General features: G+C 37.0%; 1 protein-coding gene across 1 annotated transcript in view; it reads left to right on the top strand.

The window, feature by feature from the left end:
• The window catches only part of PNPLA4 (patatin like phospholipase domain containing 4), a 22,884-nt gene extending 11,824 nt beyond the window's left edge, over nt 1–11,060 (top strand). Inside the window, exons 6-8 of the mRNA XM_009640148.2 lie at nt 2,599–2,664; nt 8,798–8,950; nt 10,929–11,060. Of these exons, the coding sequence (XP_009638443.1) occupies nt 2,599–2,664; nt 8,798–8,950; nt 10,929–11,060 (351 nt within the window). The remainder of the gene's footprint in view (nt 1–2,598; nt 2,665–8,797; nt 8,951–10,928) is intronic.
• The last annotated feature ends 4,807 nt before the right edge of the window (nt 11,061–15,867 follow it).

Raw genomic sequence — 15,867 nt, 5'->3', positions numbered from 1 at the left:
TTTAGAATTAATAGAGATCCCTTATAATTAATGCTTAAAGGAAAAAGATAACACTTGTTAACAAAATCTCAAAGTATGCATTAGAAGTTTGCCTTTAAAGTGTCATTTTTTTTTAAATCTTGACCCTGTTAGATTCTACACAGTCAGTCAGTTCTCAAAATTTGTAGGACTTAGTCATGCAAAGATAATATGTGAAAAATTTGTCTCAAATTATGCAGTGTTATTTCTAGCTATGGTAGCCAGCAGTGACAAGCATGGAGATTATTATTCTGTAGGTTTATGGTTTTTGCAATGAAATCTTCTAACCTGAAGACAATTAGAAGCTTCAAGATGACCTTGGAAATACATATATTTTATTAGTATTTCAGTAGTTCTTTCGTTGACTTAGCCATTTCTGTTCTATGCTTTTGTTCCATATGCTAGCAGTGAAATGGGTTGGAATAATAGTAATAAAATTCCAAATAATTGCTCATTGGAATATATTCATATTTTCTGTTCTTGTAGTGCAACTCATAATACATGTTTTTGTGCATGCCTTCAGCTATGCATATATCATTTATACAGCAGTCTGAATATTGGCGGCTACCTTGGTAGCGTGGGGGTTAGAGTTTGTTAGGTTATATAATTGTATTACGCCTTTCCTAGACATGATCTACTGTATCCAAGTATGGATAAAGATGCTGCTGGGCAGATGGTGTTTTATAGCAGCAAAATTTGTGTACCCTCTGCCAGAAATCTTTCAACTTCCATGTGCAATTGGTTTCAATGCTTAAGAGGCCTTATGGTCCGAAAGCTTTTCCTAACAGCTAAATGGAATATATGTTGCTGCAATTTTAAGCTTTTATTTTCTTTTATTATTCCCAGTGGATATGGAAAGGCAGTTAATAATCTTTAGGTATAGTCTTTGTGTATGTGAAGACAATCATTACGTGCCAGTGTTCCTAGACTCGCAGTTCTTAAACTGGAGGTGAGGGGGAAGAGAGACATGATTTGTATGTTTGTGAGGGAGCAGGGCACAGAACACTGTCGTATTTAGTTTGGAAAGGTGGGAGCAGTGATTAGGATTGCACACTGGTCTGTTAGTGGTAGGGAAATACTGAGAGTGTTAGTTCTTCAAACTTGTTCTTCCTTGCCTCACTCTTGAGATCTAAGTGATTTTGTAAGGCAGGCCAACTTCTTTCTTCAGTCTTCTTGAAAAGAATTCACACTTTTCAGGGGTCACCTGGTTTGGACTCTCTTCCTTCACTAAACCTTTTGTTCCCATTTATCTTCGTTTAGAAGGGCCAAAGTTACTGAGATGGTGTTGAATGAGAGAGGAGGAGAAAGGGAGTTGGGCAGGGGAAGAAGCTGATGTTGGGGGCTTGGGAACCCTGTAAGATGTCAGTTTTGAAAATCTGGAGAGGAATGGTTTCAAGGGGGACCTTATCTTATGCCTGTCTGATAGAGAAATAGCTACTATTTCACATTTGAAAAATAAGGAGAAAGCCTTTCTGTCTGAGCTCAGACAAAGCTCTGGTGCTTTAGATCACTGGGAAGAGAAATAGGCAAGAAAAGAGTTCTCAAAGTGAAAGTTAAAGACTTCATATAGAGTCTTAATTAAAGCTTGTTAGGGGAGGTGTTTAATACTGCAAGTAGTGGTTTTTTTTGTTTTTTTTTTTTTTTTGTAAAAGTAAATGTAATTCCACCAAAAAAAGCTCAGGCATTTTCTTCCATGATCTCCATGGTTTGTGGGGTTTTTTTTGCACCTGATCATCTTTCAGGTAGTATATACTCCAGTCTGTAAGCTGCTTCTGTTGCCCAGATTTGTGTCTCATGCTGCCATGCAAACACATGCATATTCTCCACATTTAGATATATGAAAGTTTCTGGCATATTGCACTTCATCCACACATTTACCCCTTCTCTTTGAATTGCTGTACAGTAATTGCATATACGTATATGGGTGGATGCACAGGTATAGTGATACAGACATGCTCATAGATATTACTGTGAGCTGATAGAAAGGTATGTGTGTGTGCACATCTGTACATGACAGATGAGGTGTCCCAGTCTAAAAAGAAAAATCAAAATTGAGAACTGCTGTAGACAGCAATGTAGGCTTACAATACGATAAGTAGTAATTTGTTAATACTTGAATGTATTAAATGCAAAGTATTGATACTGATAAAGATATACATGTGTGAATTTTCAGGCTGTTTGTACTATTTTGGAAACTTCGAATTCTTAGAAAATCTGATTTATTAGAAGAGTAAACACTATATTAACCTACCAGCAGAATGATGGGGTCAGCTTCTTCTTTGACAACACTCTATATGGCATTTTTTTCAGCATATGTATATTTAGTTTCTGCAGAATGATAGATTTACTTCACATTGTGTAAGGCTAAGTTCACACTCTTTTGAATCACATTCATCAGTGAGTTAATTTGTGATTTTTGTTTTGAGAGTTGTCACTGACAAGTCATAAAAAAACCCTACTGAATATTTTTAATCACATTTTAGCATACTGCAACAAGAAGACCTTTTGAGATTACAGTGGTTTTATGAAAAACTAGTATATTAACTGTTTACTACTATATTTATCTTTTCTTTTCTCTAGGTCCTGCTAGCAAGTAGTTTTATACCAGTATATGCAGGAATTAAGCCAGTGGAATATAAAGGAGAGGTAATTTTTCATTAAGTTTAACTACCAACTTTTTTTTTTTTTTTAAGCCTTCTTTATTTATGATGTAATTATTTGATCTTAGGGGAAGGGTAAGTGGGGTAGAATAGTTACTGTATCTGTTGATACTGCAGATTAACACCATGAAAGATGACATGAGTCTGATCGTGTGTTGCTTCAAAAATTGTGGGTGCTGAGACCAAAATGATCTCTGTGCCATGAAGCTGTTTCCTAAAGATAATGTCTAATGCTTACCATGAGAAGCTGCTCGTAGTAAAGATGCTTCTCACGACAACTCTAAAATGTTTTTGCAATCTAAAGGACCACCATTCTGCTTTTCTGTTTAATGGAAGAAATTATAAGGGAGGTCTTGGCAGTTGAACATTGCTGGAGTACATGTGTTTGTCTACATATGTGTTGTAATTCTGTACAGCACATGAGAACATTCTTACCAAGCACCTTCAAATCTCTTACCTCTGGACAAAAATTAAAGAATAAGCTTTCTTTTTCCCTTATAAGCATACATCTATGAAGTTTTCAGAGGTGTACGCTACTATAAGAAAACCTTTTCACAGTTGCCCGTACTTGGTTTAGCTTCAAGAACTTTTTTGACTTCCTTAAATAAATATATTAACATTTTAAGAACAATTTTGACTGTTTTGTCTGTTTGTAATTACTAGAAGTATGAAAATAGCCATTTTTTTCTTTCTGAGAAATACTACATGATATTCTTTCCTTTATTTCCTCATATGCATCCAAACTATGCCTTTAGAACATCTATAATCCTCACAGTTACCCTGCCAGAAAAAAACCACAAAACTATATGCAGTTGTCTTTAGCAAGAGGGAGTTGGAGTTTATGTCAGAAAGCTTGTCAGCTTTAGAATTATGTGTACAGCAATACACACCAGCTGAAATGTTTGGAGGGTTTAAATTGGTATTGCCTGACTGCTTGCATTAAACGGAAATTGCTTGCAGCTTCACAGGGTCTGGAAACTTCGTTGATTGGAGTCCTTATATGTTGCTTCTGCAGTTGGAGGTGTATACAGGTGGTTTTAGGTTCATTCTGCCATTAATTAAAGGGAAGGAAGTGTTATTTGTTAAATTTCTTGTGTTGTTCTTTCAATTAAGAAATTGAAAAGTTGGCTTAGAGTTTTGTCCAAAACTTATTTTAAACCGATTTTACTGGATGAACATTGCTATTATGATTTGTCTGGGTATTGTAGTACTTACTGAAACACCTGCAGCCTCTCTGTGGACAGTTCTTGTTCCTGCCTAACTTTATTTTTTGCATTCAGAAGTGAAATCATGAAATGTTTCATGGAAACTGGTTCTTCTGTTACTTTAAAGCTTGTTGTCATTCCCAGAGCTTCTTACTACTGTCCTTAAGTGAGATTCAGAAAAGGCAGTTTCTGAGAAGAAGGTTGCTTTCGTTTATTATTTGTTGGAATGATTAGTTTGCATGTCTGCACTGACTTTCTCATACTCTGTAAAACAGTGCACTTGTGGTTTGGGAATTTTTTTTTTTTTTTTTTTTTTTTTTTTTTTTTTTTTTTTTTTTTTGAGAAAATCAATGTGACTTCCATTCTGGAGTCCAAAATACTTAGAATGGGGTGAGAGCAAAGACCGTAGGATTTCTATTGCAATAGTATTTCCATGGCTTGGAACAGTGGGTAATGAGGATATGTGAGTGGGTAATAGAGGCCCTAATGCATGCAGTGCAGAGCCAGTACATGGCATATAACCTTATGATCCAGACATGGCTAAACACTAAAGTCAGTAAGATGGATTGGATACTGATTTGGCTATGTAAGGCCACCTATCATATTAGCAGCATATTCCAAGTTTCCTGAAAGCTTTACTGTAACAGACCAAAGTTCTGTCTGTCTGCATTTACACTAGTTTCAGGAAGTAAATTCCTTAGGCTGCGTGGTCCATGGCAGCATGGAGTTGAGCTTACTCCTTGTTAGGTGCTCAAGTCCATTGGCCTTACATGTGCTTCAGAACAGTTGGCCTGGATCTTCTCTGGGCTACATATGTCACATGCATACATATCACTAGGTCACTTGGGAGTGTTTTTGAAATGTATTTCAGTATGTTACCTGAGGTACATGTTGCACGATACGTAACGGAGTATGGTGCAATTTTGCTGGAATAGTATCAGAAAATAGCCAAACCTGTTGCTAGCCTATCCATACTGCCTATAGAGAGTGAACCCCAGGGTAAACTGTTCCCAGCATTGCACTTTAGTTTTCTTTTAGGAAGAATGCTTTTTGGGAAGCACTTGGCTCACACTGGAACTAGCTAGCATACCTGCAGTACGCATGCTTGGAGGCTGGACTTTTGGGGTGAATAAGCTAAACTGCATGGTAGCATAGGCATAACATCAGTCTATTCATAGTACGTTTTCTCTGGGTTTGATGAGCCTAAAAATAATCTGAAGGAAAAGGGAGTGTAAGGTAACATCTGAGAATTTATAGTCTGTTAATGGCCTCAACTAGATTTTTACCTGGGTTGGATATTTATGGTGCCCTCAGACAGGCTTCCAGTGTTACCGAAAAAGCCAGTCAAGAAAACTCTCTAAGACTCAGTTTGGAGTTTTAGAAAGCAGGCATTCTTTATTTGCAGTGCTGGGTGCTCAGTGGAAACTACCACAAATCAAGAACACGCTTAATTAACAGATCAGACGATAAGCTTTTATACATTCTAAGCAGCAGTTAACAGTTACACTTAGTCACTGTCATTCTTATTGGTTCTACAGTATCCCATCTCCAGGTAAAGTTACAGCATCCCTTTTTTTAACTGTGCATGTTCTGTGAGGAGGGGGCTTTTGTTAGTAGGGGCTTTCTCTACCCAAGGCTGTATCTTTTAGTATAATAATGAGATTATAATTAACTCCTTGGCAAGCCTCAAGGTTTCTTGAGTCTCTTATCTGTTTGTGCATACCAGGAGTTTCAGAATTGCTCAGGCAAGCACAACATAACTACCATAAAAGGTAGAGTGGAATTTTCCCCCCCCCGTCTCTTTTAGCCTTTGTTCAAGGCATCACCAGTAACAGCAGGGCAAACTTGTTCCATGTGAAATTACCTTTCTTTTAGTTGGTTTGTTGTCCTCTGAATCTCTGGCAAGGTTGATCTTTAAGACTGGTAAAGATCTACAGATGATTGATTTGACTGTATCTGAGGATGAGGCTGTAGTTTGTGTCACTATAGCTCTTACAGAAAGGCTTTGTAAAAACCATCTACTGGTAAATGGGTAAATTCTGTTAGGTCCAGCCCACATCCTTAATTTCATTGTCTGGTTTGGTTTTCATTGCACATTATTTCAGAACTTTCTCTGTCTTTGCACTGTACTTACCAAAAAGAAACTAATACAGAAGTTACCGGGAATTTGCCTCATCAGCTAAGAAGCATTTTTCAAGAATTGGTTAATGGAATTAAAAGAATCTGGGACATTATATCTCTTTATTTGCAGCATATAAATGTTTTAACTATGTAACATGAGGGACTGTGGAGCCAAAATATTGTTGACTGAGAAGCAGTTTCTCCCAAACATTTGAAAGAAAATGAAATGACAGAGGGCATGTCAGCCAGGAATAACAGAATCTGCAAAAGGTAGTGCTTAATAAAAAGGTATTGCCTTTGCCTTGGTAAATATTTTGATTTTGGAATAAATACTGAAGTTGCGTAAGAGGAGAGAGGAAAAAGCCTAAATAATCAGCATTTTTAAAAGTGGAAAAACTTTTTAAGTGTTAAAAGTACTAAGCTAGACTTGTGAAAGACAATAATGTTATGGTGACTTTGACTGCTTAGACAGGGACTCCACTGTTCTTGTCACTGTAGGAATTGCAACTAAAAGCCACTTAGTACTTCAAGGAACACTGCATATAAATCAATAATAAATGGCTATTTATAGCCACACAGGAAAAAAAAAAAGTGTTGGTGGTAGAAATGTTAAGGTATATTGCAGCTTTACTCACAGTTACTGCAACAGTGGTGTAATGAAGTTTGAGAAGTCTGAAAGATAGCTTTAAATGCTTTTGGATTCTACCCCCCAAATGTCTAAGGCAAAACAATCTCAATCCTAAGCATTGAGAAATATGATTTTTGTGGAAAGTGAAGGAATTCAATGGTGGATTGTGGGTACTGACATCAAGAGCTAATGTCAAGAGTCAAGCTGTAAAGCATGTTATGAAATAATAGGGTGAGAAGATACATGGAGACTACTGAATGCAAATATTTGTAGTTTATATTTTAATCTCAGGAGCATAAAGAAGTGTGAAATGGTAAATTTCGTCTGAGAAAGTGAAGAAGAGGGCGGGGTGGAGGAGCAAAGCAACCTCCCCTCCCCCTTAGGTGATACTTGCTGTATATCCATGTGTAAAAGTAAATCCATGTATTGCCAGATACGGAGTTGACAGTGGAAGGAGGAGCAAGTGACAACAAAGTCTTTTGGTTGCACAAATGCAAATGTGGGAGAAATCTATACCTGATGAATTAAAAGGAGGTTTGCTTTAAGCAAGCATAAAGGACACAGTTGAGAGGGTTCTATACAGCCAAGGGACAGACTTCAGAGAATGTCAGGGTCTTGTGAAGAACAAACGCTGTAACCTGAGATAATGCTTCCTGTGTAGCAGTCACTGCACTGAAAGCTGGTGTCTTCCCAACAGTTTGAAAACAAATTTAATTTAGATGTCATAAACAACTTCCCAATAGTATCCTTTTTGTGGGAGATTTTTTAATTTTGTGACTAATTTCATGTGGCATTTTCAGTAATTTTGTGGGAAAACTTGCATTATTTTGCCATTTTATAACAGTCACATATAGTATCACCTACAGCAGAAAAGCAGTCTTCTGCCTGGCTGGTGGTAAAGAGTACTAGTACAATTTGCCATTTGTTTGCAGTGCTCTGTGTTAATGAAACTTGAAGCTGATATCCTGGAGTATTCAGTTTATCTTTGCGGAGGTCAAACCCTTAAGAAACATTGAGGTGAATCTTACAATATTATTTTTTACAGCATTTCAACTTGACTAACTTTAGGTGTCTGCAATAGTCTACATCTTAAAAAGTTAATGTATGTTTCCTTTATAAGCAGGGAGAAGAAGAGAAGAAAGCACTTTTTAAGCACGATTCAAGTCAGATGTAAATGCCTACTTTAAGATAAGGTGGATCATGTGCTAGAAGTGTTTTCTCTCCCTTGATGATAAAGGAAGTGTAGAATGACTAATTTGGCTGTAGATGGATAAACTTCAGTGAGATGCATCTGATCACCAGACTTCATGTATGATGTCAGTGAACACATCTAGTCAATAGACTGGTGTTGAGTATTGGGCTATGCATGTAAGCACAGTAACAAATACGTATAAAGTAGGTTGGAAAGAGATGTCACAGCTGTCCCTGCTTATACAGGGGATGCAGTTTGGCTATGTTCCCTGTGAAGATCAGGCTTGTGCCCCTAGACTACCTTTAGAACCAAGAAATGTATGGGGCTCTGCAAGAAATTCATTGGTTGCTTTTGCTTTTTCTTCCTCATTCTTTTCTGTACTCAACTCCTGTAGCAGACTTGGCGTTTGCTCCCTCTTACGTGCCATAGTTCTTCAGCTCCTTCCCACTTTTACTCTCCTCTTTCCTGCTATTGCTGCCTTGTGTTGTATATGTAAGAAGACAAGAGGCTCTGGAAGAAGAGAGAAGTCATATTTGGTTTAGCTTGTGCAGTCAGTTTACCTGTACACACAGATTGTCCAGCTCCTAGTTTGAATCAGAGTAATGTTTTAGAGGTGTATTCTTTATCCAATATGGTTCATGTGTAATATTAACGATGTTATCTTTTCATGTATGTGTTGAGAAAAATTCTGTATGGGGCATTTTGTTACTAGATCAACTAACAAGCTGTATCGGTAACTTGATAAATACATTACACACATTTACATTTTGTCAAACACTTATTGATTAAACACTGTGCCTACATTATCAGTACCTTGATTTTTATGTCTCGTACTCAAGCTTATTCATAGTATTCTGAGAAGGAAACTTGTAAGTTTTCTTGAGGGTGGGGTGGAGGAGGCAGGGACAGGAAGTATTCAGTTATGAATATACTGTACTGAGGTTACTTTGAAAATATTTTTATATTCCAACAGAAGTGGGTTGATGGTGGCCTTACCAATGGCCTTCCTATCTTGCCTGTTGGAAGAACTGTGACGATTTCTCCTTTCAGCGGTCGATTAGATATCTGTCCACAAGATAAAGGACGTGTGGATCTTTATGTTAAATTTGCAAAACAAGATATAATGGTGAGTTGCTTGTTTACTAAATAACTTCAGAAGGAGAAAAGGTAGTTAAGCAGTTAAAGTTATGCTTATTTTAAAGTGTTTATTTTCTGCATATATATCAAGTAACATTTTGGCATTTTCTGATTTGCAAATGGAGTGTAAACTTTTTCTTAAACGCAAAGGGAGGAAAATGTAGAATAAATTTTGTCAGGAAGGTTGAAAAGCATTGATCTAGTACAAAAAAGAGCAAATTATCACAGGCTATTAAATGTAAATAATCTAGGCTTCCTTTAAGTATCAGCGGTCTCTGGCTGAGCAGAGTGTTTATACGGAGAGAAAAAAAAAAAAAAAAACAACCAAAACCCTTCTGTAGATTACCTCAGGAGAGGGTAAGTCCAGAACACCCCTTCATACTTACTGAAATTAGCTGCACTAACTGAATTTAAAATATGTTTGTTGTATATTTGAAATGGTGTACAATGACTTGTCACCTCATTGCTTAAGAGAGTTCGTGTTAAGATTTTGAACATTTGTAACGACAACACTTTTCCAGAAGTTATTTTCTTAGATGTTACAGAAACATTTCTGTATAATGAAGTACAGGCTAAGACTGATTTTTATGGCCTCGTTGTCATTGTTGACATTTCTGGTATTGCAAGCTTTGTCTCACAAACTGTAACCACAGTATGGCTACCTTTGACGTGGTGAAAGAAAATATAGAATAGCAGCAGACCTAGCTGTCAACAAAATTCCATTAGAAAGAAAAAAGAAAGATTAGCAATAATTGGTACTTTTTTTTAAGTTTCTTTTAGGCAGTTCTTAATATGTTTTCTTAATTTGAGTACTGTAATCCTAAATTGTGACAATTTCTGAATCTTTATAATGTTTCACAGAGATCTGAAGCATGATAGTACTTGGTAAATGATCATAAGGCATGAGATTATTGATTTCATATCTATTGAAAATATATGCAATCGCTTACTGTGTATTTCTTGGTGGTGATTTGTATCTACTATCAAGTGCATCTAGAGGAGGAAAAATGAGCTGGTGATTAGAGATAGAAAATTAATTGCAGAGTTACTTTTCTTCTAGGGTCCTGCAAGTGCAGACTTGTTCAGAATCTCAGGCAACATTTTAAGCTGTTCCATTTGAAGCACCCTTAGCTTTTAGAGCTGTAAAAATGTGAAGTAAGAATAATTTTTTTTTCAGCAATATTCTAATCTGCATAAAATGAAGAGTTGTATAACTTCATTTATCTGGATTGGTTTGTGAACAGTTTTCTATCTTTTTGAACCTCCTGCATCTATTAGTGTCAATTTGAATAACTGATTACTTCAAATAATGAAGATGATTTTGATACTGTTTTTCAAAACTGTGTATAATAAAATATGTGGCTAAAGTATTAAATTAATCATGTAAATAAAGTGTTCAGAACTTTATTAAATCTAATTATATTTTTAATTTTGTTGTAAACAACTTAATAATGTCTTTATTCAAGAATAGAGTTCTGAAATCTTTATACACCATGAAAGTGACCACTTGAGATGCTGAGTAGTTCTTAATTTGTTGGTAATACAAGCTAATTTTATACTCGTATGTTAAACATTGCCTGGGAACGTTCCCAAGAATGTGGTTGTTTGCACTAGTAAGCTGTCAAAATATTTCCTTGCACAAGTTTAGCATGTGCCAGCTACCACTCTGCCAGACAGTTCTGGGAATGTTTCCGAAGTTAAAATGTTTCAGAAACTTTGGGCAGTTTCATAGGAAGACAGTTGGAGGCTCTGAGTTTACCAGTGTATATGCAGACCCTTTGTGCCGTTTTGTCTTGGCACTCAGCACCCTACCTGGACACAGTTAATTTGTTAGCGTAGACATAGCCATGCTGGTCTTTTGTTTTTACATACACTACATGAAACAGGTGACAGAACAGATAGCATCACAGTCAAGTCTAGGTAAGTTGCTTTAATAAACTAATTTATAGCTTCTTGCTCTGTTGCAGCTGTCTCTGGCCAACCTAGTAAGACTTAATCAAGCTTTGTTCCCACCAAACCAGGAGAAAATGGAATTGTTGTATCAAAATGGATTTGATGATGCGGTACGTTTTTTACTGAAAGAAAATTGGTTTGAATAGATAGTACATAGAAAATGAAGAAAACCTGATGGCTGTCAAAATACAGCTATGGGCATCCTACAGAATCTAAGGTATTGCCATCGCAATTCCAGCTGAAGAAAATAGGAATTGCATCTGCTTCTGCCGAGAAAGTATCAGTTGCACTCCGAAGACCTGTATAAACGTGTCAGAGTGGGAATTGTACTTGCCTGGTAGTTGTCTTCATTTGAGGAGGTTCAAGCTTAGATACATTTTGCTTCAGCTGAGGCCTTGAGTGTGGGATTTTTAAAAAGCTTGTGTTGTCATAATTACAGAAATTTGGAAAAGTCCTTATCAGTGTTATTTGAGAGACAAATGGAGGTGGTACCGTGAAAAAAATGGTGGTCTGTATTGTTCTCTTAATGTAATAGTTGTGCAGGCTAATTGAATATTTGCACTATTGCTGACCTAATATATACCATGCAGTGTTCTAAAGGACTTGAGCACTTAACACTAGCCACAAGAAATAAAACATTTGCACTCTTTCACTCTGACGTGTATTTTTTAACATTAAAAGTTCTTGCCTTTTTCAGTGAATGTGGTCTTTTAAAATTTGAAATACTAGTTGAAATTTGTAACCGAAGTGTGGTGTTTGAATGTAAAAATATCTTGTAAAGAAGGGTATAAGAGATATTTCTATATGTTCTATTTATTATATTTTCTTCCTCTGCTAAAATTGAATAAATATCTTTTCTTGAAACTTTTGTCAAGAACTCATTTATAAATTTCTCGGAATACTATAAGCTTTTTATTAGGTTATCTGCAAAAAAACCAGTCTATTGGAGAGAAGTTGAAGTAAGTCAGCAGGTAAAGAACTCAGGCTCACATACCTCATTTTCTTAGCATTCACCTTGTATTGACTCCCTTAAGTGCAAGTTTTCAGTCCTTAAGCCTAAATCCTAAAACCTGCAACTGTTTATTTAAAAGCAAACAATTTTTGTTTTTTAAGTGTGTTTTTAAAGTTGGTTTCCTAATACTTAAAAGGTATTGAATTAAATGTGTATGAAATTATAGAATTCCCCAAACCCAGCAGAGTATCAAACAAAAAAACCTGATATGGCTGTTTGAAAGCCTGTTCAGCACATAGCCACCAGATCTATATTGATAGATTGCATCAGATTGGGCATGGGCAGGGATTGAATTGTTTAATTACTGGTTTTCATGATGAAATAAATTTTTTAAATTCTGATGTAAAGCACCTTATTTTCAGTTTAGAACAGCAACTCTTTCCAAATGCTTTGAGGCTCTGTATACAGTGAAAACAGGATAGCTCACAAGATTTCCAGATCTGTAGGACAGCATTTTTGCATGTAAAACTGAAGTAAGTTACCTTTGTGCTGCCGAGGCACCTGTGCCTGGCTCACTTTGCATACTCCTCCAGACTGAGGATAACTTTCAGCATGAACAGAAATAGAAGATAATGCTATTAAGGAATTCTATTCTTTCACACTCATCTGCTGTGGCCCAAGTCTCTGATTCAATGGTAATGCCTGTTTTGGCACTCTGGTGGGAGCTTGGGAGCTTTTCACTTGGCGTTCGGGGAGCCTGGAGCTACTCACAAGCTTTCAAAAAGAGTGTTCATCTTCTGATGGGTTACCTTTCTGAGCAATAATGGCACCCTGTATATTTACTGAGCCTGTACAAAGCTTGTTTATCTGGATGCAGTTTTTTAAGAGTAACTTTTAAAGAAGAAAGTTACTAAATGCGAAGGTCGTTTACTGGTGATGAATGTTGTTTTGAGCATCAACACTGTCATAGTTTGCTATGCTCTTTAATCCATAAAAATCTGACTTCTTTCAGCATGCATTAATGTCACCCAGAGGAGCATAGGCAGAATCATGTTTACTGAGCCCTAAGAGCCACAGGTAATGTTGAGTGCTTTAGAAATTGACCTTCATAGGTTTATGAAAAGATGATACAAGATTTTTCAGGAAGGATAAAATCGTATTAATGCAGAGGTAAGATACAGAAGCGTTCTCTCTGATAAGATAAAATGGGGGGTGAGGGGGTGTGGGGGGGTGTTGGAGGGTAGAAGTTGTAGGTTGGACAGAAACCTGTTCAGTCATAACACTAGTGTTCAGAGCAGATACTGCTGCACGCATAGCAAGCTTTGGAGATTTTCCCACCATTTTATAAATGTTTTTTGATTGTGGACGACGTAGCCAAAGTGGAAGGATGCAAGCCTATTTTCTCTAAGTTGTTCAGTTGGTCCTAATGAAGCATATTAAAGCACATTCAGAAATGATTATTTTCAGCCAACTGTGTTTAAAACTGTTTTGTTTGTGTGAAAAATATCTTCTTTGCAAAGAGGGATACTTCATAGCATATTTGGAAATATTTGCAGAAGGTAGATCAGGAGGATAGTCATAGTCTGTTTCACATAAGAAGCCAAGGCTGCTTCTGAACATTCAGGTTTTCTGAATGCTACCCATTTTATTTCCTCCTTCCCCCACTGTATCCCCTTGAAAATATCAGATGTAAAATTTAAAGAAAACCTTTTTTTTTTTTTTTCTAAGCAAAGTAGCATTTTCACAATAGAGACATAACCTTATTAAAGGTGAATCTATTTGCTTTCTGGTTTAGTCTCTGTAATTGTGTGAATTGGTCATGATTTCTTCCTGTTTATCTTTGTAAACTTCGAAGCCTCCTAGTTAGTTTTGTGTTTAGGTCTCCATTTACTGACTCACTATTTCAATGTTTGAGCCTATGTATAATTTAGTGGGCAATTACACTTGTACATTTTTATTGGTTAAATATTTTCTGTTTAAAAGAAATAGTGAGAAATCTAACAATATTGGAACCTCCTTAGACTTTGTTTTCTATTAACAGTAGTCATGTTCTTCAAGGAGTGAATATTAGCCTTCCTGAATGGAGGAAGTTCAGGGGTTTTTTTACCATTTTGCACATTCTTCAGTTTGATATGGATCTTTCCTGGCTAATTACGCTGACAGACTTTTTTGTTAAATGTCATAAATCAGTTCTGCTGAAAAAGGATCCTAAGTCACATTGTTTATGTTTCTCAAAAATGCGTAAGGTAGTAGGGAGTTCTCTTTCAAAAAATCCTAAATAAATGGAATTGAAAATCAGCTAGCGATCTCTTTTGTCAAAACAAACCACAATAAAATATATTAATTTGTAATTTTAAGAATATTTCTTAAATAGATTATGCTGTTCTGTCCTGTTAGGGATGTTTTAGGTGTAGTCCTTGTGTGGCTGAAAGTTGTCAGAGTTTCATCTTCTGATGGGATTACTGCACAAATAGGCTGCATAACTTTTTTTTTTTTTTTAAAGTATTATTCATATCTTAAAGGGCTGAAGGAAATGAAAGTTGCTAAAACTCATGCCTATTTTATACCATGATGCTGTTGATAAGTGGTTGCAATTACATGGACAGTGGGATTGAGAGCACCCTGAGCAAGTTTGCCGACGACACCCAAGCTGTGTGGTGCAGTTGACACACTGGAGGGAAGGGATGCCATCCAGAGGGGCCTTGATGGGCCAGAGACGTGGGCCCGTGCAAGCCTCATGAAGTTCAGCAAGGCCAAGTACAAGGTCCTGGGCTCAGGTCAATCCCAAGCACAAACACAGGCTGGGCAGAGAATGTATTGAGAGCAGCCCTGAGAAGGACTTTGGGGTGTTGGCTCATGAGAAGCGCAACATGACATGTCGATGTGCACTTGCAGCCCAGAAAGCCAACAGCATCCCTGGCTGCATCAAAAGCAGCGTGACCAGCAGGTCGAGGGAGGGGATTCTCCCCTTCTACTCCAGTCTCCTGAGACCTCACCTGGAGCACTGCATCCAGCTCTGGAGTCCTAGGCACAAGAAGGACATGGAACTGTTGGAGTGGGATCAGAGGAAGGGCCACAAAGATGATCAGAGGGATGGAGCATGTCCCCTGTGAGGACAGGTTGAGAGAGTTGGAGTTGTTTAGCCTAGAGAGGAGAAGGCTCTGGGGACACCTTATAGCAGCCTTCTAGTACCTGAAGGGGGCCTACAAAAAAGCTGGAGAGGGACATTTTGCAAGGACATGTAGAGATAGGGCAAGGGGTAATGGCTTTAAACTGAAAGAGGGCAGATTTAGATTAGCTATAAGGAAGAAATCCTTCACTACGAGGGTGGTGAGACATTGGAACAGGTCACCCAGAGAAGTTGTGGACACCCCAACCCTGGAGGTGTTCAAGGCCAGGTTGGATGGGGCTTTGAGTATCCTGGTCCAGTGGAAAGTGTCCCTGACCATGGCAGGGGAGTTGGAACTAGATGATCTTTAAAGTCCCTTCCCATTCTATGAGTGATAATTGCAAGCGATACTTACAATTTATTTTTTTTTTTTTAAGAAGGCACCATTTATGCTGAAACGTTACTAGCTCTGCTAACTGTGTTGCCTGGGAAACTATTATTTGGTTTTTAAACTCAGATTTCACAAATTCTATTGAAAATCTTTAGTATAGACAGGGCCAAATCCAGAAGATGAGACAGGATAAGGTAATACTTTATCCTGAGGATGAATATATTTTTCTGATAAAGCACAATGTTAACATATCTGTTCTGAGATTATTACTTCAGATTATACTAAGGATATGCTAAGGTATTTTTTCTTATTTAAATATTCTGTACAGAAGTATGTTTAAACAGGCAAGACATAAAATATCCTAAAAGATTTTTAAGAATAGTTCATTTCTGTACCTCATCTGTATCTTTCCCTTTTGGTCTATAGATAGTAGAGTGTTTTAGACAACACAGGTCCCTCTATATTGAAATATTTTTACTGATTTTAGGAAACTAGTCTGAG

This window comes from Egretta garzetta, unplaced genomic scaffold (assembly GCF_000687185.1).
Source record: "Egretta garzetta isolate BGI_Z169 unplaced genomic scaffold, ASM68718v1 scaffold125, whole genome shotgun sequence".
Lineage (NCBI taxonomy): Eukaryota > Metazoa > Chordata > Aves > Pelecaniformes > Ardeidae > Egretta > Egretta garzetta.
Note: the sequence above shows the minus strand (reverse complement) of the source record. Positions and strands in the feature narration are given on the sequence as shown.